Source organism: Garra rufa, chromosome 8 (assembly GCF_049309525.1).
Source record: "Garra rufa chromosome 8, GarRuf1.0, whole genome shotgun sequence".
NCBI lineage: Eukaryota > Metazoa > Chordata > Actinopteri > Cypriniformes > Cyprinidae > Garra > Garra rufa.
The window spans coordinates 24,227,413-24,251,356 of record NC_133368.1 but is presented as its reverse complement, the minus strand read 5'-3'; the positions used below and the strand labels follow the sequence as shown (position 1 = coordinate 24,251,356).

Below are 23,944 nucleotides of genomic sequence, written 5' to 3'. Positions count from 1 at the left end.
TTCCAGATACCTTTGCCACTAGAAGAAAAGAAAAAAAACACTACTTTTGCAAACTAGTCCTAGGTTTTTCACTCAATCTGGAAAAGAAAACACTGCTGTACAACTCTCTGGAGTCAATAATTAAAGAAAATGTTGAAATATATCCTTTGGGAAGCTATATAAAAGGGGCCTGTCGGAATTTACCCAAAATCCTATAAAGCCAAATGGAAAACTGCGACAGGTGATTCTAAACAAGCATGCAAAGTTTTAAGTAGATCGGACCGCAGCTCGCACTACAACAGACAAACATATTTTTATGGTAATTTATGTGTATTTGCCAAAAAAAAAGGCTTGCTACGTAATGTTTTTAAGGCGTTTAAATGCCTTAAAGTGCTTGAACTCTGGTAATTGTTGCTTGCAGTAATATTTCTTCTTTTTTTTTTAAGATTTACTTTTGTCATTTTTGGAAGCAAAGTGAATTCGAACTTGGGACGCCCGTAGCGCAACAACGCTGTGTGTCAAATTGCACCACACATTGACTGCTCATAAATAACTGTTGTCGCACACACCAGTAACAGTTACGAAAAAAAATAAATAAATACACATTATGGTGAACCGCTTCAATCTTTGTCCCTGGGTTTAAGCATATGGAAAACACAATAAACATGGTAAGATTTGCAATCCTTTTAATGACATTGTGCCACTGAGAAATTAATGACAGAAAATGTCATTTACTTACATGACTATACACAGTGTAAAATATACTTTATTCAAATACATACAAAAAAGGCTTTCCACCAAAACATTCTCTTAAATAATATTTTCAATGTCACCATGTACATATATACAGAATAATAAAAATACTTTTTCAAGAAGCCTTTCGCCTTTATCAATAACATGTATGGCAAAGATTTGGTCCCTACGTGAGGGTGCAGGGTTAAGAGGGTGAAATGCACAAAAATAGACCAAAAAAAAAAAGCTAAGGGATACTGAATATTTGGCAGTAATGTAGGAATACATTAGCAGCAACTTCCCACGTCAAATAATAAGTGGCTCTTAACTCCATTCTGGATGATTAAATATCAACTTAACATCGTTTTGGTGTTCCATTACTATCAAACCAGTTGTTGCTTTAGTAAATCTAATTCAAAACTGTCATTTGCCATTTTTAGTTAAGAGGTCAAGAAAAAGTTCAGAGAAGCGATTCAGTCCTTACTTTTTTTTTTTTTTTTTTTTTTTTTTTTAAGAGAAGGTTGCCATGGTTATGTGGCCTGAAAGCCACATGACACGGTAGAGAATGTCTTTTGCTAAAAGCAAAACTGTTGCTTGAAGTCATGGTTAACGGGTGGTTTGAAAATAAAAGTCTAAGTGGCAAATTTGTTTTTATAGATTACAAAAAAAAAAAAAAAAAAAAACATGCTTTTATGAAAAGAGAAAGAGCTTTTTAACAATATTGGGAAAACAAAATTCCAGAAAGATGTTCCTCTGCTGCCAAATGCTCAATATTTTGCAAAAACATCATTCCTGAGATGAACTGTATTTTACAAACAACAAATGACTTTGAGTGTGCGAGTCTACATTTAATTATAAAACCTCAAAGTCACTCAAACCTCCAACATTAAAGAATTGCTTTGTAACTTGCCTTTTTATTGGTGTAGCATATTGCTGATCTGTTTGCTTTATTAGAGATCCAACCTAACAAACGTGATTTCTAGTAAATCGTCTGTCTTGTCTGAGACTGAATGCAGCAGTGAGTTCGCAGAGGTACAATTCCCGACTGAAATGAAAGGAAAACATGTTTATATTAGTGATCAATGCCACGTGTCAAAATGTCACAAGGGACGAATTCAAAACGCAACTGAGCGAGGAGGAAGCCAATGCCATTTAACCAGTTCTCTTTGGCACAATTAGATGGGAAAACAATGCCTTAAAAAAAAAAAAAAAAAAGAAAAAAAAAAGAAAGAAAAAGAGCAGTGCAGGCCATTATGACCATTTGTTATAGAAAGGGCAACTTTTCCCATTTCCCCCAGTCCTGAGGTTTAGCGACAACCAATCAAGTCCTCTTTGATAAAACCAGCTTCAATACTGATAGACTGGAGACACACAGGTCCCAAATAACAAAATTACATAAATAGTGCAGATATGTGCGCGAGTCCTTCAAGAAGGACAGATGGAGTGCTCAGAAACCGTCCAGATGATTCATGCTGTTGGCTCTTAAGTGAATCTCCTCTAAGAAGTTCTCCAGCTGCTCAATCAAGACCCTCTTCTTAAACCTGTGCAGACATAAACATAACACATTTATAACAACATGAGTTACTTGTATTAATAAAAGAAGCGTAATTTTGGGTTTGCACATTAAGCCCGAAGTATACTTCAGTTTTGAATTTGTACAGCAGAACATGTACTAAGAGTATAATCCCGTTGATAGCACACAAACACAGGCCCTCGACACATGCACTAAAAAGTATCAATCTTGTCCAGTGTCTGTTCTTTTTTTCTTTAGAGGTTATGATTAAATTAAAAAAAAAAAAATTATATATATATATATAATAAAATAATAATATATATATCTCTTTGTACTCATTTAGACTAGAGTTTCGAGAGTTAGACCAGTGTTTCCCTAACCACTGACAAGTTGTTGGGTGTGCCGTGAAAAAATTAACCAAAACTTCCTCTCTTGATTTTATTTTGTTAGCATTATTTTAAATCCGTGCTATTGGTCATGTCTTTTTGTGGGTTTTATGAATATTTAACCAATGAAAAGCATTCAACTTAGCTTGTGACTAAACCTTGTAATGCCATTGCATCTCAAATTGTCAAACCTCCTAACTCCACACCGCCTCCATTCAGAATAAAGTGCCACAACACACAGTTTGAAGACAGACGGCTACTTCTCAATGCAAGGGTAAATAAAGAACTGATGTCTGAATAAATACAGCACTTTCTTTACTTAATACCGTCTATAAAGACTAATGGTTTTGTGTTTGAAAAGCAAAAGTTAAGTTGTAGGCAATATACTTCTGTATGTTTAAATTATCCTGCGCATAGCAGTTCATCTTTTATATCATGAGATTTTGGCCAAATTTTTTAAGCAAGCAAAACTGACCACCCATATACGTACAATAGTCTTTATAACTTGAACAAATTGATGACGTAATGCGATTAACTTACTGCCTTAGATGCGGTCATTCTAATTCTAGACAAAACACAGATCTCATTTGCTCGTCAAAAAACATTTAATTCCATTTGAGCATAACTTTCAGGAAATTTTAGTGTCTGATCACACATAAAGCCGAAATACTAACTCTTGACGACACAAAAATAAATATAATTCGCTGCTTTTTTTTTTTTTTTAAACTGTAAAAAGTTCCAATGCCACACTACTAAAATAAATAAATAAATAAGTATACTTAGGGCTTTTAAAAAATTAGTTCACTTCAAGAATAAAAATGTCCTGATAATGTCATCCAGGATGTTCATGTCTTTTTTTTTTTTTTTTTTAAGAAAACAGGGTTCCTACCCATTTTTCATTTCAAAATTCCATACTTTCCCAGACTCATATTTCTAAACCTTGTAGATTTTCAGACCATATTGAACAAATGGTTCATAGAGCATTATTTTCCGCTTTATTTTTGGTATATAGTACAGTCATCTCTAAATATTTTCTCAGGGGATTTTTTAATTGATTTTCTTGAAGTGACAACATACAGAGTCCCTAAAATATAATTATACAGGCTTTTACATTAGTTTCACAAGAAACTTTTTTTGAGCCCTCGAGAAACTATTCATATGCGCATGGGAATTTTTTGCTTGTTTACTCTTAATTTCTAGTTTTACATAATCTATTTCCCTTGTGCATCACTGCCATCTTACTTAAAATTCTTAAATACTTAAAAATTCTCTTTTGGCAGTACTTTTAATATCAAGGCATTATGTCCAATTTAACATCCTCTGTGAAGCACGAACCATGACAAAAAAAATGTGGCTTTGTTTAAGGCAGTATGCAATATTTAGAGGCCTTAGGTTTTTAAATACATACTTTGTTGCAGCCAAGAAACCTCACAGCGGAATGAGCTGATAGCATATAGGACAATGCACACTTAGCTGCCTATTGTGCCAAGTTTAATGGTTTCTTGTGCATACATAAAAGTCTGTATATATTTTTTAATTTTTGCAAAGATCCTTGAGGCTACATATTACAGTGCTAAGAATATTGTGAGAAGAAACCCCTGTATTTTGCTTTATCAATCAGTGCATATTAGACAATTGCTAAAGAATCACTAAACAGCTGCTATGAAATCTCACTTCTTGTACATTTATTTTCATAAAATTCTTAAACTAAATGGGTCAAAAGTCTGGAAACACATATTTTTCAATACTTTTCCAAACCCAGTAGGAACCCTAAGGAAAACATTCCAGGATTTTTCTCCATATAAGCTCCTTTTGCACCTTATTCTTTTTGCATTTGCACTACTCTGTCCGGTTTGCACTGTGCCATGTGCCCTTACTTGTTTTTGTTTTTTTATATATTATATGTATAATTGTATTTATTTGTATTTTTAAATTCCTACCTTTTGTATTTAATGTTACGTGTATGCACCTAGGGTCTGAGAGTAACGCAATTTCAACTCTCTGTATGTCCGGTACATCTAGCAGAATTGACAATAAAGTTGACTTTGACTTCAATGGTGGCCAACGAGCTAAAGGCCCAAATTGCAGTTTCAAAGGGCACTACATATATAAACTGAATCTGCAGCTTGGACCTTCAACCTGTTGGCCACCACTGAAGTCCACTATATGGAGAAAAATCCTGGAATGTTTTCCTCAAAAACCTTAATTTCTTTTTGACTGGAGAAACAAATACACTAACATTTTGGATGACATGGGGGTAAGTAATTTATCTGAAACCTTTTATTCTAAAAGTGAACTAATAATTTTACCTTCATACAAATACCAATATGTAGAGTTGACAAAAAAAATCTGCATTTGAATCTGGAGTTTACCTGGCAGCCTCTTTGATTATGCTCTGCAGGAAGATTAGACGCGTTTCCAAACTGCCCTGGATTTGCTTGAGGAGATAGAAGATTTTCTCATAACCTGCATCAAGACAAGGGAAAAAAGGTCATTGGGGGGGGGGAATGAGCAATGACGAAAAACAACTGTAAAACCACAGGAACAAATGAGTTTCCTAAAGCCTGTAATATTCATTACAATGTAAAAACAAAACAGACAAATGGAAACCAGCTGTAACAATGTTATAGATTTGCACATGTAGCAAACTAAGCAAGCAAGGCCAGTTGATTTCACAATGCCCAAGACAAAGCATTTGTGGGAGGTCACCCCTCCTTTGCTCTTTGGACGCCATCCAGGAAAGAGCATCAGGAGAGGAAATGAGAGTCAAGTAGCAGACATCTGCACATGTATGCGTGTGCGGTTACTCACGTCTGCCAGGTTTCCTGATCTCCTTGGTAATGAGCACTCGGAGTTCGGAGTTTAGTTCCTGGCTCTCTTGGTTTCTGATCTTCTTCAGCTGGCAGGGGGAAGGGTAGCGGCGCGGGGTCTCCTCTTCACCCTCGCTGCCCAGAGACAACTCACTATCGCTGGACTGGCCGTTCTCCTGCACTCTGTCCTGCTGGTTCTCGACCTCATCCGGCTGAAGGTGGTTCCTCTGCTGGATCGGTTCAGACTCGGGTGCAGGACTCAGGTCCTTGTCGGAGTTGCTGTTTGACTCCAGATGGTTGGTGATGTGATTGTCCAATTCTGTGTGATCGTCATCTATAGCTGTGTTGAATCAGACATGAAACATAAAACTGGAGATTCAAAGTTTTGGTTACAACGAATGGGACAGAATAAGGGTGAGTGAATAATTACTTTAATTTTAATAATTATGTCGAATTGTTATTAAAGTTGATACACCAGAATTAAAGGAGTAATTCACTTCAGAATTACAATTTCCTGATGATTTACTCAGTCCTATGTCATCCAAGATGTTCATGTCTTTCTTTCTTCAGTCGAAAAGAAATTACGTTTTTTTTTGAGAAAAATAAGGGTCTTATATAGTAAAATGATCAGTCATTTTCTAAATAAAAAGACAAATTTGTGGGTTGTTGACAGGACATGGCATTTTCACTGTCCCACAAGCTAAAAATTAATATAATAAATAGTCATTATTTAAAACGCAAGTAATTCGTTAAACATTTGTCCTTCATGGACCTGTCGTTATAAAAGCTGCAGTGTTATTCGATTTTTTACATTTTTGAGCCAAATCTCAAAATTGTCGTATAGTGTGACTGTCTCAAGCATGGTTCAATAACACACTTCCCAAATCTTTTTTCAAAAGTGTGCTTAACTGTTTAGAAGCAGATCTCTTAGAAGTGGCGAACACCTCACTTCTTTCTGGGACTTTTCCAAACTCCCTGAAAACTGCAGCTGTTAAGCCCCTTCTGAAAAAGAGAAATCTTGATAACACCATATTGAGCAACTATAGACCAATATCAAATCTTCCTTTTATAGGCAAGATTATTGAAAAGGTTGTTTTTAAATCAGCTGAATCACTACATAAACTCAAATGGATACCTGGACCATTTCCAATCTGGTTTCAGACCACATCATAGCACAGGGTAATAGGGTGATATTCGCCTAAATTCAGACTCTGGCAAAATATCAGTGCTGGTACTACTAGATCTCAGTGCTGCGTTTGACACTGTCGATCATAGCATTCTTCTAGATAGACTGGAAAACTGGGTCAGGCTTTCTGGGATGGTTCTCAAATGGTTCAGGTCATACTTAGAAGGGAGAGGCTATTACGTAAGTATAGGAGAGCATAAGTCTAAGTGGACGTTCATGACATGCGGAGTCCCACAAGGCTCAATTCTAGCCCCGCTGCTGTTCAGCCTGTATATGCTCCCACTAAGTCAAATAATGAAAAAGAACCAAATTGCATATCACAGCTATGCAGATGATACCCAGATTTACCTAGCCTTATTGCCAAATGACTACAGCGCCATTGACTCCCTCTGCCAATGCATTGATGAAATTAACAGTTGGATGTGCCAAAACTTTCTTCAGTTAAACAAGGAGAAAACAGAAGTCATTGCATTTGGAAACAAAGATGAAGTTCATAAGGTAAATGCGTACCTTGACGCTAGGGGTCAAAAAACTAAAAATCAAGTCAAGAATCTTGGTGTGATTCTGGAGTCAGACCTCAGTTTCAGTAGCCATGTCAAAGCAGTAACTAAATCAGCATACTATCATCTCAAAAACATTGCAAGAATTAGATGTTTTGTTTCCCATCAAGATTTGGAGAAACTTGTTCATGCCTTTATCACAAGCAGGGTGGACTATTGTAATGGTCTCCTCACTGGCCTTCCCAAGAAGACCATTAGACAGATACAGAACGCTGCTGCCAGGATTCTGACTAGAACGAGAAAATCAGAGCATATTACACCAGTCCTCAGGTCCTTACACTGGCTTCCAGTTATGTTTAGGATAGATTTTAAAGTACTTTTACTCGTTTATAAAGCACTCAATGGCCTAGGACCTACATACATTGCAGATATGCTCACTGAATATAAACCTAACAGACAACTCAGATCACTAGGATTGAGTCAGTTAGTAATATCAAGGGTTCACACAAAACAAGGGGAATCCGCTTTTAGCTATTATGCTGCCCGCAGTTGGAATCAGCTTCCAGAAGAGATCAGATGTGCTAATACATTAGCCACATTTAAATGCAGACTCGAAACTCATCTGTTCAGTTTTGCACTTATTGAATGAGCACTGTGCGACGTCCGAACAGATTCCATTACTCTGTATAATCATTTTTACTGTGTTAATTAATTTTAAATCAATTTTTTAAACTTGCCTTGCCAATAAATTACAATAAAAAAAACTTAAATAAAGACACAAGTGTAACACTACGAGAGAATCTCATTCCATTTATATATTAAGTTATAATATCTTAATTTTTGCTATGTCACACCATAGGAACAATTTGATTAATTATGATACAGTTCAGTATAAATGTAAAAAAAAATGAATAAAACAATTAAAAAAAACAATAAAAGAATTGACAAAGTTAGTGACCCTTTATATTCTCTCAAAAGCTTTCATTTCTTTTTCAAAAATAGACATATACAAAGCACCAAAAAATGCTTATTTTGTAACTTTAACCACAAATGTTCATCTTGCACTAGCAGTGTGATGAATGTCTATGACTTCACACACTACGTTCATGTTTTTGTACCAATCTTTTCGATAGATGAAACCTTATTTCTCGGCTGGGATCATGTAGAGCCCTTTAAAGCTGCATTAAACTTCAAATTAGACCTTTAACCTGCTGATCCCCATTAAAGTTCACTATATGGAGAAAAATACTGGAATGTTTTCCTCAAAAACCACTTCTTTTCAACTGAAGACAGACAGACATCTTGGACGACAAGGGGATAAGCAAATTATCATAAAAGATTAGTTCACCCCTGAATTAAAATTTCAAGTGGACTTATACCCAAACTGGCTACTAAAGAGTTTTTCCTGCATGTGTATGTTGGTTACTTACTTCTAGGGGGTGTTTTGGGAGGTGTATATGCCCGTCCCAGCCGAAGCAACGGAGACATACAGCGCCTGCGTTTAGGGGCCCCTCCCCCAGCAGGACTACTGGATTCTCCAGGACGTTTGCCTTTGCCTTGAGTGCCAGTAACAAATTCATCTGCCTCATCCACCATCATCGCCTAACACGGAGAGACAGAAAAACTTAATTTCATGAAATTAAAATCTTTACAGTGCTTCTTTTTGAAAACCAGATATTGAAAGGTACCTTCTTGTCCAATTTGAAGGGGTTACCAAAGGTGTGCAAACGTTTAGGCTGATCGGGGTCTGCTTCTCTTAGAGGGGACGGGCAGTGCTTCAAGAAGTCCTGATAGTTACCCATCTGAGCTATAGGAACACTGTGCAGCTGATCTAAAAACATTGATTACAAAAATATATAAATGACAATGTTTAAGTAGCATCATGAGCACAACCTTATCGGATAAAAAGGCTCACATTTCTTTTGGAAATCAGAATCTAAATCAGATTGAGCAAAATCAACCAGATATTCAGGAAACTGCTCTAAGAAAATCAATAACCACTCATGGCTGTCAGGGTTACCTTGATCTTGTCCTTTCAGAATGCAGATGCTGGCGTGCAGAAGGTTCCGCCTCATGCGGCTCAGCTGGTCTATCAGATGAGATCTTGGGATATCATAGGGGTTCCGCAGTCCTTGTGGTTTTAATGCCTGTGCAAAAAAAGAAGGAAACAGGAGAATGGCAAAGATAAGTGATCTGATTTGATTAGAATGGACCATGAATCATTTGATCAACGTACCCTGTTGGAATAGTCAGTTAAGCACAAAACATGATGTCTATATGCAAAACACCTGCAGTCAATTCCAGCCCTCAAAATAAAATAAATTACATATTAAAGGGTTAGTTCACTCAAAAATGCTAATTCTGTCATTAATTCCTCACCCTGTGCTGAATCACTTCTTACCCAAATCTGATGTGCATAAATACATTTATTAAAAGAAAACCCGACCCGAGACAGCTGTAATAAAATCAAACCAGAGTCTGACCCAATGGCATTTAGGCTATTATCGAACCCAACTGGACCCAAACATAAACAGGATTGACGTGTGCAGTCCTGCTGACTAATTTGGCCACTGCTCAGGTCGAACCTCAGGATTTCGGATCCAAGTGAACCCATTAAGACCTCTAGTACATGCGAAAAACTGACACGGAAGAGAATAAATTGAGTACAGGGCTCGACAATAAGGACTGCCCGATGGCCCGGGGCCAGTGTGCAAGACGCTCGGGACAGTAGACAGGATCGTCACTGGCCCGATCGGGCCAGTGCTGACTTGTCACTTAAGTTTAATTTGCCTGCGACTGTTTGTCAAATTCATACAAATACAGTCTTAGAATCGAGAAACAGCTTGTGTTTTTAAGCCTTTAAATGCTACCGTCTCTGTGATGTTATGAACACCGTATTGCTTTTCGGTTCCTCTTATCTAATTGGATGTTGTGAGCAGTTTTTTTTCCGTAACCTGGTAACAACCAGTACAGCGAAGAGACGGCAACATCAAATTATGAAGCTAAAAAGAAAACGTCTGTTTCTAACTCGCATTTGCGACTAAAAATTACTATGTGTGACTGTGAAAAAAATTTAGGAGCACCATGTGCGACTGACCCCATCAGCATATTTGTGTTTGTGCTCAGTGGAGCTTCAAAGGTTTCTACGTGTTTTTGCAACGTTGAGTAATGCATCACAGACATTTCGCAACAATACTTTCATAAAGTGTAGAGAGAGTGTAAATAAGAGATTGATTTTGCAGTAAGTAATACAGAGCGCCGTTGATTATAATAGAGCTTTGTGACATCGCAAATTAAGATGAGTGACAACTTTTAATAATGAGTTTGTAAATGAGGTACTGATGTAATACAATAAACAAGAAGTTATTATTAAATGACTTACATTGTCTGACTATAACACTATTGCCTGATTTTGCTCCGTTTCGTCGTCAAACAAGTCACAACTGAGCCGCTGCACATCTCCATTCAAACACAGCGGTGTTTCCTTTATGAATGAACGTGCGTTTTTAAACGAATCTAGTGAAATGATTCAATTTCCCATTCATAAAGAGTCACTTGCTTTATTCCCGAATGAACCATCCATTCGAACGAATCAAATGAATAATATGATTCAGTAATTAAATCAGTCTCTTGCCGCTACCTGCTGGCAGATCTCTGTATTCAAAATTTTATAACATGAATTTATGAATTTGATTGCACTCATGGCACCTCTGAGCCTAACTAAACTTATGAAAAGGTAAAAACAAAGGTAAAAAAAAAAAAATCATGGACGACCACCGTAAAAACAAAACTTTTAACAAATTCTGCTTAATAACACTATTTACTAATATTGTTTAATTTTCTTCTTTGCAACAACATTCCTTAAATAGGAGTCTTGATCTGGGACCATCAACCTGGACATACTGTTGTGCATAAATTTAGTTACATCACATTTATAATTTTTTTAAATTGTCAATTGTATTTAAGGAAATATACAGTTATATTTGGCTTTTGACACATTACTTAAAATGTGGCTAAGAAATAACTATTAACTTTATTTTATTGGTTGGGCCAGTGAAAATTTTGGCAGGGCAAGTAAAAATCTGAACCACTGGCCGATTGGGCCAGTAGAAAAAAAATCCTTAGCGTTGAACCCTGCATTATATTATTGTGTGCAAAGAAAACATTGTCGTAGCTTCATAATATTAAGTTTGAACCACTGATGTCACATGGACTATTTTAATGATGTCCTTACTACCTTTTTAGGCCTTGAACATGCTCTCCGATTTCATCAAAAATCTCTCAATTTGAGTTCCGAAAAGGAACAGAAGATGAAAGGTCTTATAGGTTTGAAACAACATGAGAGTAATTAATGACAGAATTTTCATTTTAGGGTGAACTATCCCTTTTAATCTCACACCGACTTGATTAAAATGAAGCCAAGTCATGTACATTTGTATTCTTTGTGGATCTCCTGGTTTTGAGCACATGAAAACAGTACAAAACTGCATTTACAGTTGTGCATATATACGTACTTTATTCAGAGCAGCTAGCTGAAAGCCAGCAAACTCCTTGGTGTTTGCCTCCAATGGCAAAGCTGGCCCATCTCCCATGATACTGTGCAGTAGCTGTGTGAAATCTTTCCTGTGTGCCAGAGAGAGGGCAGAGCTTCTGCAGCGAAGTTTAATGCCACCTTCTAGTGCCGCCTTTTTTCCTACTGATGCACAAACTCTGTCTGCCTCGATCTTTGCCTGTATTAAACACAATATAATATATAACTTCATGAAGTGCCTTTAAGAATAAAGACAATAAAATCAAGCTATGTTAGGACATACCTGCTGACTGAGCTTTTTGAGATAAGACACAACACTATAGCTTAAACCGTACTCCATATTGTCAGCCAACAGGTTTGGCGCTCCCATCATTCTTAGTGCTTTCCGCAGGGCCTGGGTGAATCAGGATGAAGAAAAACAAAACTTGAATGCATTCCAAAAGATAACATCACACTACTGTAATGTTAAAATGAATTACTGATTACATTACTTACAGTGATATAGTAGGGCGGGACTGTTTTAAGATAGTTCTCAAAAGACTGTCGCCACTTTGCTGGAGGCTTGAACTTATGCACAGTAATTAAGTCATCTGTAAATGATAAACACAGTTATTTAAGACACTGTTATATCCATTGTCATTCAAAGAAATACTGGAACAACTGACCATTTCTTTATATGAATTATTCCTTTAATACCTCCATTTGATAAATTCGATGTTACTAATGAAGCTTACCAAGCAAAGGCAGCACCACAGGATAGTTATAGGGCATGACAAACAGGTTGACACAGTTAAGAGCTGTGCTGGCCTTCAGGTAACCAAACGGCTGCCCGAGTTCTCCGTACTTAGCACTGTTACACACAAAAACCTGAGAGAGAATAAAACAGCAGTTACAACATTCAGATGCATTGGGGGTGCAAGTTAGTGCAGTCTGAGAAATACAGTCTATATATAGCCTGACTCGTGTTTATAACTGTGCTTAAATATTGATACGAGCAGTACCTGCCAGCAGGTGTGCGGTGATTTTCTCTCCAGTATGTACTGAGTGAGTGGGGAAGGCTCTAGCTCGTACTTGTCGAAGGGTACTTTATCCACCACCATGGGCTCTGATTCAGCACATGAAAACTTGACCTGTGGGTGAGCTGCACGTGGAGGCTGCAGAAAAACAGAGTCAACTGAGCAGACAGTACACTTACAAGGCTTACAAGTTTTCATTACAGTAGAAAAAAACAAGGGAGCATACACATTACATCACATATAAAAGAGACTGAACAGATGGTCTGAATACTGAAACAAGTTTTTTCATACCAAAGTAGGAGAGTTCTGGTCAGGCCAAAAGGACTCCGGGATAGGCCAATGACCAATGGGAACGCCAGTTTTAGGGTTGGGTCTGACATAGATCATCTTATGACAGCTGTGCCAAGTTTGAGGTCCATGCTTAATTTCTGTTGGGCCATCTGGGTGTTAAAAAAAAAAAGTGTCATAATAATGACCTGGATTTTTTTTTTTGTAAAGACTTTGAAACGTCACAAAAAGCTGAAAGTTCAGCTTAGATATCAAAAATAAATTACATTTCAAAATATACACTACCAGTCAAAAGTTTTTGGACGGTAATATTTTTTTACAGCCTGCATTTATTTGATCAAAAGTAAAGCAAAAACAGTAATATTGTGAAATATTTGTACTATTTAAAGTGCCCCTATTATGCCTTTTCAATTATGATATTTCATGTAGTGTGTCATGTAGCTGTATGTGAACATAAATTATCTGCAAAGTTGTGACGCCGACAGTGCACTATAAATGAAGTTGTCTATCGCTAAAAACTAAAGTGTTTTTTGAACTTGCATACATGTAAACCTGTTTTAAGAGACTCAAAACAATATTAGCTACCTTTAAAATGGCATAATAGGGGCACTTTAAAACAACTGCTTTCTATTTCTATACATTTTAAAATGTAATTTATTCCTGTGATCAAAGCTAAATTTTCAGCATCATTACTCCAGTCTTCAGTGTCACATGATCCTTCAGAAATCATTCTAATGTGCTGATTTGTGGTTTAAAAAACACATTATTATTATTATTATTATTATTATATGCTTGTTATTATTATTAAATTATACTAATAAAAATAATACTTTTATTTTGCAAGGATGCTTTAAATTTATCTAAAGTGATGATAAAAGATAATGTTACAAAGGTTTTCTATTTCAGATAGATGCTGTTTAACTTCCTATTCATAAAAAAAAAATTAAAATAATAATCTACTCCGCTGTTTTCAATGTAATACTGTTTTTTGATCAGCAAACAAGAATATTACAATGATTTCTGAAGGATCATGTGACTGAAGTAACGATGCTAAAAATTCAGCTTTTCAAAAAATATATTCAAATAGAAAACAGTTATTTTAAATAGTAAAACATTTTTGAAATTTTGCTGTATTTTGGATGAAATAAACGCAGGCTTGGTGATAGGGCTGGGCGATTAATTGAAAAGTAATCGAAATTGACATTCAGAACCTATAATCGATCAAATTTTTCCAGGTCAATTATTTCAATTAGTTTCCCTTTAAAAACATTACTGCGTGTGGAGTCAGGTGACCCCGCTCCGTTACGTTATGTTATTCCTCCAACATGTCGATGGAGAGCTTAAGCAGTATTTATACAGTAAAAAGTATTTACAGGATATACAAGAGTAATTTTATTTAGAAGAGATACTGCTTATTTTCTACTTTTAATATTTATTATCATTTTATAAATAATTTATTTTGTTTCCAAAAGTGCAAGTTATTTATTTTCACTAATTTAAGAAAAATGTGACTTTTCGTTTTAAGCAATGTGTGCTATAATTTCAGTTGTTCAACACTGATGATCAATAAATAATCATAGATAGTAGACAGTGTGTGCACCCTTCATTCAAAAATCTCTCACTTGTAATATGTGAGCATATTTACTGTACAAAACTTGTCAGTGAACTATGAGGGCAAAAAAATAAATATTATTTAAATATAATTTTATTAATGAATAAAATAATCGTTCATTAATCGTAATCGGGTTAAAATGTTCAATTAATCGAGATTTTGATTTTAGGCCAAATCGCCCAGCCCTACTTGGTGAGCAGAAAAACTTCTTTAAAAAACATTACAATTCTTACTGTCCAAAAACGTTTGACTGGTAGTGTATTAAAACTGAAAACTTAATTTAAATTGTACTAATTTCTCAATATTAGTTTTTTACTGTATTTCTACTGTGTAAATAAAATATTGCCTTCTGTGACTGAATAGTGTCCATACTTGAATGCTAAAATGGCAATTTTCCCCACTGGATTCATTAATGAAGTATCCATGTATCCACCAACCTATATCGGTCAGGGCCAAAACTGATAAATGGCTGCTTTATTATTAATGGGGCACTTTACATAAACACTATTAAAAACATAACCACAAAAAACTGAACCTTTTTTACCTTCAGTAGGTGGAGGATCAGGTCCCGTCTTCTCAAAATTAATGACCACACCACTCTGGATTTTCTGCACCAGAGACTCCAAGCACTGGTTCAGCATTCTCTGGGAAAATACGCTGTATGAGCGGCCTAAACACAAAGCAGAAAAAAAAAAAAGAACACAGTTAAAAAACATCTAGCATTTGCATCTGAATCTGAAATGTGAGTTTTAACCCAAGTGCTTACATGTAAATTTTACTCACAACTACTCATATTCAAAGTAACTTAATACTGTCTGGCTTAAGATGAAACTGTTTACTGTGGCCTTTTTTCTTGTTAGTTCATTGCCAGGCCACAGCTATTCACATATGGGTGCACACACACAGTAGCCACTCTATTGTGTTTAGTATTTTATCAGCATGAGAGGACAGACGTTGTTCCTCTCTTTATAGTGAAGTTCAGTCATCTCTATTACACGGCTGTATTAGTCAGCACACACACAAGTCCAGCAGAATCTACCCTTAACCACAAATCAGCAATTCTCTTCAATTCACAATTCAAACACCATTTCACAGCCCTTACACACCACCCGACAGGTACGACCTGACATTTACTCAGCAGGACACGTAGAGCTTTTTAAAGAGTGGCCTAAATCGACTCTGTAACCTCGAACCTATAAATACACTGCCGTTAAAAAATTTGAGATCAGTAAGACTCTGAGAAGTCTCTTATGCTCAACAAGGCTGCATTTATTTGACCAAAAGTACAGGAAAAAACAGCTCTATTGCAAAATTTAAATATAAACTAATGGTTTCTATTTTAATACACTTTAAAATATAATTTATTCCTGTGATGCAAGCTGAATTTTCATCAGCTTTCGTGTCACATGATTCTTCAGAAATTATTCTAATATGCTGATTTATTATTATAATTATTAATGTTGGCAACAGTTGTGCTGCTAAATATTTTTTTGGAACCTTTAGGTTTCTTTGATGAATAAAAATAATTTATTCAAATAGGAATGTTTTCTAACAATATAAGTCTTTGATATCACTTTATATTAATGTAACACATCCTTGCTTAATAAAGGTATCAACATTGCCACTGACAGCGGTTTCCAACATTGATAATAAATCAGCATATAAGAATGATTTCTGAAGGATCAGGTGACACTGAAGACTAGAGTAATGATGCTGAAAATTCAGCTTTGATCACAGAAATAGATTAGATTTGAATGCATATTAAAATAGAAAAACGTTATTTTATGTCAGAATAATATTTCATATTACTACATTTTTTGTATCCAACAAATGCAGCCTTGAGCATCAGAAGCTTCTTTAAAAAAAACGGCAGAGCATCCAATTTAAAAAGTGAAAAAGGGAAAGTGAAAACTGTTCATTTTAAATGCAAAAAAAGACAAGAAAATAAAAAAAAATATATAAATCTTGTGATCTTAAACATACATGCTCATGAACAATTCTATTCTTTCGAAACAGTTTGTTTACGAAATCACACAATGGCTATTATTAAAGCACCCATCAATTATGTGAATGCAGATGTTTTACATTTCTAAAACAAATTAAACTAGTTTTAACTCACTTTTAACATAAAGAAACCATAAATTTAGCCCACTTATTCAGGTCAACTACTTCATGCATGCTTGTATCAGAAGCTCATCAGTTCTGCACGGACATGTCAGAGGCTCAACGGTTTCCTCAGTTCGGTGTATTGCGACTTAAGAACTGTTGTAGCCATTAACTGACTCATGACTCCAGAGAGAATCATTTCTAGTGTACTACTGTTGACTCCAAACTGACATCAGAATACTTATTTCCAGCAAAAACTGGCGTAAGACCATACAATCCCAAAAAATGGCTCATTCCGAGTCAGAGTGGTTCAAAAGAACCAGACATCACTACTATACAGCAATCTAGCACCAGATCCACTAAATACACTGCCAGAGGACTTCATCCGAGTTCACTTCCAACACAGAGTTAATTGACTTTTCCCTTCCACACATTCGTCTTCTAGTGATAAAAGTTTTCATTTATAAAGAGTTAAAATGCATACACACCTCCAGTGACCTCACACATGGGTGTAATAGGGGATGGGTCAAGTGGAACTCCACCCATTGGTTCAGGGTCAGGAGAGGCGTGGCCTGGAATGCGGAGCACTAAAGAGAAAAGTCGCTGGTCCCATCGGAAGGGCTCTTTGGTCAGCTCACTGCCGGGCAATGGTGTTGTCAGGGGCAAATGTAACTGGAGCAGAGAGAGAGAATGGATTCAATCACATGTCAGCACATGAATAGAAAATTCTGTAGGAGACATCAGCAGCAACTCATTTTATCAGCTTCTAACAGCTACTTTTACAGCTCTGCAAGTCATGCTGTCAAAGAGAACAATGGAAGTAAAATATGGAAAGGATGGAGTGAACTATATCAAGAGAAACAAGCAGGCAGGAAATAGCAAGTATAAAATCAAAAAAGGAAACCCATGACTAGAGAGGATGGCCATCAAAGAGGAAATCCTAAAAGTAGGGCTGTAATCAACCAAAGAAAATCTTGGTCGACTGAAGTCCTGAAACTTTCGACTAAAAATCGACTAAAAATGACGTTGTGGAGAAAAAAAAAAAACGTATGTTACATTAATTAGATACGCACTGTGCTCAGTACTTGGTAGCCTTGTTGTCTGCCTAAATTAATTATAAATAAACAAAAAACTAATAGGCTATTTGCAGTATATTAACCCTTAAAGACCTAGAACATTTTTGGGGCACCTGAGGCACCTGTATATTTCTTTGTTTTTTCAGACCTATTCTAGCAGTCAGCATCAATTGTCATATATCATTATAAACATAAGAACTTGAACTTTATGTCTAGCTAATTTAAAATTACAAATTTCCTTTTGTTTTCTCTAAAAATTAGTGAATTTCCAGAATTTTAGGAAAAAACGCTACCAACAATTGGGTGTTTTTTACTGTGTACTCAAACAAAAACTCCTGAAGTTTAGATTTTTTTCTTTAAAAATTTGTATTTAGGTGTTTTACACTTCCAAATAAAATTTTGTCTATATATAACATTCCCCAAGCAAGTTATAGCCAATTATTACAATATTATTTAGGTGCTTTTCAGTGAAAAACAGGCCCATTTCGTTTATTGACAATATAGATCTGTCCAAAAACGTTTCAGGAGTAAAGTCATTGCAGAAACAGTGTTAAATAATAGCAAAACACAGTAAAAAATAATTTACTATTTCATAAATATATTCTTAATCCAAAAGATGAACAAACACAAATAGTGTAGAAAGTAGCACAAGAAAAAATGCACAAACTGTCTTGTGCAACAAAAAAATAAATAAACAATCCAAATTATTCACAAACTACACACAAAATGAGAGAGAAATATACAGAGTGCAACCGAAAAAATAGTACAAATAATCTTTAAAAACTATATAATAATTAGTTACATAATATAACAACCAAATAGATGGATCTGCTGGCTGTAGTCTGCGTCGGAATCTATTTTACCGGGACATCGCCTAGTGACCGAAAACCCACATTCCAGTGCTTTATCCGATATCTACTGTTGTTTCATCCTTGTTTTTGGTTTGTTTTATGTCAAAGGGCTCTGTCTGAGTATTTCTGTACATTTTCAAAGAATGCTGTCATGCAAATGTGTTATTTTGCGTTTGTTTTCATGCACGCAAGACGCACTTTGCTTTCACTTTGCGTCTGTTCAGATCTGCAAAGAAACATACTAATCGGTGGTTCAAAAGACCAAAACCTATGTTTATTGGTTGAATAGATGACAGTTTGAACCAATCGGGGCACAGGGGTGGGACTAAGCATCAACAGTCGTTCCTGTTTGGCTCAGAGGACCAAAACGTGTTGATTTCATCTGACGAATCAGTGCTGAGGAAATGTGATGACGTAATCACGCTTACTACGGAGCCTCTGAATATCCAAATGAGACAAATGCGATATCACTGAAAAGAGCAGACTCTGTACTTTACGAGACTTTTTAAAGCATTCAAATTGGATTAGCGGTTCAAAAGTTATTAAACATTTAAGACCAATAGTTATTTTTAGCCGCCGGCGGCTGTCTCGGTCTTTGAGGGTTAAATCGTTTTTGACCTAATTATTTTGCACTGAAATGAGTCTGACACACGAGTCTGTCGTCTCTGACAGCGGTGCATCACGTGCACCTGCGCAATATCATAGCCTGTGATTTCTGAAAACAGTACTATGTTATCACTAGTTGACATCACAAGAACTTTTGAGGAATGTGCAACAATTTAGAAAATTATTTTTGTCATATGTTATAAGTATAACTGTCAGATACTATCATTTCAGCCGCTCATAAGAGCTCAGCTTCACGGCTGAGACACGAATAGACTTAAAGCTTTTAACGTTACTCTTAATAAACACAAAAGGCGCGTCCACTTTAATAAAAAAAGAATATTTATTAAACAAAAAAGACCAGACACCAAATGTGTTTGTCGGGGGGATTCTACAGTCATTACGGATGTGTGCGCCTGCAGTTATACAACGATTATTGTACTAAAATATTGAAATATGCCAATTCTGATATGTTCATGTAGCATACTCAACAGACAGGGCAACCTAACGCAGACAAGTTAGCTTACCGCTTTCAGATGATACGTCATGTTTGTCGTCGAGCTGTGGAATGCAAACTGTTGCTTGCAAACTTTGCATTCAAAGTTTTTCCCATTATTAATTTTACCAAAATGCTGCCACACTGTCGATTTTTTTGTTGTTGACATGTTAGAATAGGACTGATGTATATTGATATGTGTTCCAAACCACTAGCTTATTATTAAATAAATAATATTCAGCATCAAACCTTCTAAAGCCTACTTATCTGTCTCTCTTCTCCAGTGGGTTGGGCTAATCAAAAAAAAGTGAAAACAATGGGGGTGTTCTGAAAACAGACTGTTACCTGTGAGACAGGGGTGCTCTGAAAACATCCCCATTAGCAATTAGTGCTTTCCACCTGATGAAATGAGCGCGGCAAAAAAAATCGACCAATCAGAATTTGTCGAACCAGACCGTATCGACCAATTAATCGACTGGGACTTTACAGCCCTACCTAAAAGTCCAGCCCATACTGACACATGACCCACCTCGTCTTGTACACCAGAACTGCCGGTTAGCTTGCTGCCATCAGTTATGGCCACAATGATAGCAGGCTCCAAGAAAAATGGGTTTCTACCCTGCAAAAGACAAGACAATATAATCATTTAACAATAACCATAAAAACGGAGCACCGGCAGTGGATCTAATTAGACAAAGGCATTGCCTGAAATACACCCACTGATTTTGATGTTAACAATACAGTAGTTACACTGCTTTTATGACACAAACTAAATATATGGCACATATACACTGATAAAATAATGTATAATCAATCATTTAAACACTCTGCTCTTTCAATGATTACACTTAATTATATCTTCAGCACAGTGCAGTTTTATGGATGAGTCATTTCTGAAATAAATTCGTGAACCAGAAACCAAGAGAGATCCATTACTAAGTACTCACAATAAAATAAAGAGAGAGTTTGTCTAAATTTAACACAGGCAGGCAGGGGAAAGATTTAATGACCCTGTTTTTCTTGCATCATGTCACTACATGCAGCTCTATCACATGTCAATTATAAACTCAGGAAAAGTATATATAATCTAAATCATATAACCATGGCATATTCCAGAAATGTTACTTTTCTGTCTAAAGAAAAAAAAAAAAAACACTAGCAGATAGTTTAATGACTGGAGGATCAAGTCAGAGCAGGGCAAAATGAGACATGAGACAACCAAAAATAGGCTGAAAAATTCCTGATCATGTATATTACTATTGCAATGACTGAATTTCACCCTCGAAATCTGCCAAACAGCAGTAAATGTGAAGGGTTGTTAAAAATTATACTTATGTGATAGGTGATATAAATCAATTTAATTAATTGCCATTAATATCAGCCGCCAAATTAAGAGAACTAAAGCGTGAAGAGCATAGACTTAAGGTCATTGCAAAATTTTCACCCATCATAAAAAAAAGTTTGGATCAGGTACGATTTTCTGCATTTTCACATCCGTAGCAAGCATTTTGATAGGCAAGGATGATGAATACGAGAAAAAAAAAACATGAAAATTTCATACTCAGTGTGCAATGACCTTTAGACTAATAAATAAACAGAACACAAAAGCAATGCCCTGCAGCCTTAAAACCAATCAGAACATTTAGTATATGCATAATAACACCCTGGAAACCACCCTAAAAATCAAGCACAAACCACTCATATTTTTCTTTCCAAATTCCTCTTAAACTAATAATAAATAATCTATGACGAGTGATCGTTGTCACAAATAGCTTCCGCAATTTACTACTATCTTTACATCTATGCAAGGCAATTTCATCCGTTGTAGTTTCACAACATGAACTGTCCTTTACAAAACTTCTGACAAAAACAACCAAAGAACTGGAAGAATTTTCAACTAGAGCACGCATACAAAGCATAACCGATGTCTTGCTACAAGACCTGCTTCTTCAGTTAGTCATTACCTTTATTTGCATTCAAGATGCAGTTTACTTGTTACTACTGTGTGTCACCAGGGGATCTTGGGATTGTGTTGGCACAGTGTGAGCCTATTGGGTGCTTATTTAACTGTGAGATGTTGGGGATGGGCTCATGGGGCTATGCCATAGACTTTATACCAGTCCCTGGTTTATAACATACCTGTCCATAGTTGTCTATCCCCGAAACTAATCTATTGAGATTGAGCAAATCAAAAGCGGTCCGTAAAGACTGGCCGATCGATGTCAATCCAGCTGCTTGCAGGTTCCTCAGCTCCGTCATAAAAGTGGCGTGACTGTCCTTCCATCCAGCCTGAAATATCAAGAGAGAGGAAATGATTAGTTATGGTTTTTAAGTGATCCTCACATTAAAATTCTTTGGACACAGTGGTCTGAAATTTGCTTTGTATCAATGAAGAGGGCAGTAAAGAGTCCTCACTTTCTCTCTGGGTGGGAAAACTAAGTTAGGTTAGCCCCCCTCCCATCTCTCTTTTCTCAAACACACACGCACACACATACATACATCCATAGAGCTCTCTGCTGCCACACTGAACAAAATGTCGGCCATGTTTAAACACACAAATTCATGCTGGACAGAACGTTTTCACACTACAAATTTAGCCGTGGTGTTTTGAAACGCAAACAGACGAAGCGAGCGCTGAAAGAATCTGGAGTGAAATAAATCAGGTTTGGAAAGAAATAAAAGAGTTTGTACCTTAATTCCAGCCGGTGCTTCCTCGAAACTCACTAACATGTATCTGTCTCCCCTGCTGGCCGGATCTCTGCTCCTCAGCTGTGGAGAAAATCGAACGGAAACGCAGGGTTTTCGTAAGTTTTCAGTAAAGTGAGAGTGTGGAGCAGAGGTGTGTGTTCATTTACCTTCAGGAAAGTCTCAACTGCGCCCTTCGCTATGTCCAGATAGCTAGTGCCCAGATGGGAGCGCTGGTTCATGGAGGCGGACGTGTCTATCAGGAAAAGTAACACGGGCATTATGTTGATAATCGCCCCTTCTACATGGACCGAATGTCAGTGCAAGCGGACAAATGCAGAGCAATCTTTTGTTCGCCTCCTGTCGCTGCTGTCAGCACGCTGCTAGCCGGCTAATGCTAACTGACTCGCGCATTCTTTCTGTCAGAGTGTTACTGTAGTTAGTATTGAAAGAGCGATGCCTTGTAAACTTAAGCAAACCTCAGACCCTGGGGGGGAAAGGTTGTTGATTTACAAGGGAAACGGGTGTTGTTGCTGTAATTTGAAAGAAATGCCTAACTTTTATCATGGTAACTTTCTGTTTAGTTTACGTCCATGATTCTCCTCACACTGAGGTCTGCTCGCGGGCTGCAGTGGTTTTATTCCGCGTTCAGCGCTTGGCTCCGCCTCCCGAGCGCTGCCCGAGTACTATGCGTCAAAACGCCTCGACTGATTGGCACCTGAAAATGACTGATTAGCATATCCTCAAAAAAAGCCAAGCTCAATGGGGAGCATGCGCATTTGAAGACCTATTGATGTTTTTTTATTGAATAAATCTATATATTATCTATATTATCTATATCTATATATTCTAATCTATATATCAAACATTATACACTGTGCATACAAAAATACAGCAGAAAAAAGAAAAAGGAGAAAGCACAAATCTTTATTACCCTACCGTGCAGCCAAGTCAACAAAACCATAAACTTTTGTTTTTATTAGTAAATGTGGGTTTGTGATTGTTACATTTTGTCAAAAATAGTATAAAACGTTAATTAGTTAAATGAAAGCATTTTATTCTCTGTAGAATATTCGAAATAGTGAGAGAAAAATGAGAAGGGCCTTGAATGCTTAATATTTTGATTGATAAATGTCTATATTGCTAAATATATATATTGCTATATATCTAAATGTCTATATTGCATGTTATGAAAACATAATTTATATTTAGGCTGCTTTTAATTAACATTTTACATTTCCCATCAAATTATTTGTCCATTTAACAAGAAGTTTTAATACAATTTTTGAATTGCATATTTTATGTTGCAGGATCTAATCTGTACAGCATTGGTAGGGTGAATTCAGATAAAGTGGGTCACTTTTTTGTAAAACGTGTAATTTAGATACCTAGATTTTTTTAGTTTTCTTTATTCCTTTTGTTAACTTTAAGGTCCAGCTATAATATTTCTATTTGAATACAGTTCATAAAGTGTTATTTGCAGATATGTACCAATAAACATTTTGAAGTCATGTATGCCAGACAAATTTCTTTTCAGGTAAAGTGGGCCAGCTGGTCTGGTAAAGTGGGCCATG

General features: G+C 36.3%; 1 protein-coding gene across 1 annotated transcript; it reads right to left on the bottom strand.

Annotated features, from left to right (window-relative positions):
• Positions 1-648: 648 nt before the first annotated feature.
• Positions 649-22,983, bottom strand: ints6 (integrator complex subunit 6). The gene is made up of 18 exons (XM_073845530.1): positions 22,541-22,983; positions 22,377-22,454; positions 21,825-21,974; positions 20,215-20,304; positions 17,148-17,331; positions 15,098-15,223; positions 12,945-13,093; positions 12,639-12,791; positions 12,372-12,504; positions 12,133-12,227; positions 11,921-12,031; positions 11,621-11,836; positions 9,127-9,253; positions 8,795-8,937; positions 8,537-8,708; positions 5,422-5,760; positions 4,983-5,076; positions 649-2,252 (listed from the first exon to the last, which is right to left on the bottom strand). Exons 1-18 carry the CDS (start codon positions 22,649-22,651, stop codon positions 2,159-2,161), a joined length of 2,565 nt encoding a protein of 854 aa, XP_073701631.1. The 5' UTR covers positions 22,652-22,983; the 3' UTR covers positions 649-2,158.
• Between the last annotated feature and the right edge of the window lie 961 nt (positions 22,984-23,944).

Coding starts and splice junctions, on each gene's coding strand:
- ints6 (XM_073845530.1), bottom strand. CDS start 22,651: ATGCCCGTGTTACTTTTCCTGATAGACACGTCCGCCTCCATGAACCAG. Junction 12,505..12,638: donor CACCGCACACCTGCTGGCAG/GTACTGCTCGTA, acceptor ATTCTCTCTCAG/GTTTTTGTGTGTAACAGTGC. Junction 8,938..9,126: donor TCTGAAAGGACAAGATCAAG/GTAACCCTGACA, acceptor CAATGTTTTTAG/ATCAGCTGCACAGTGTTCCT.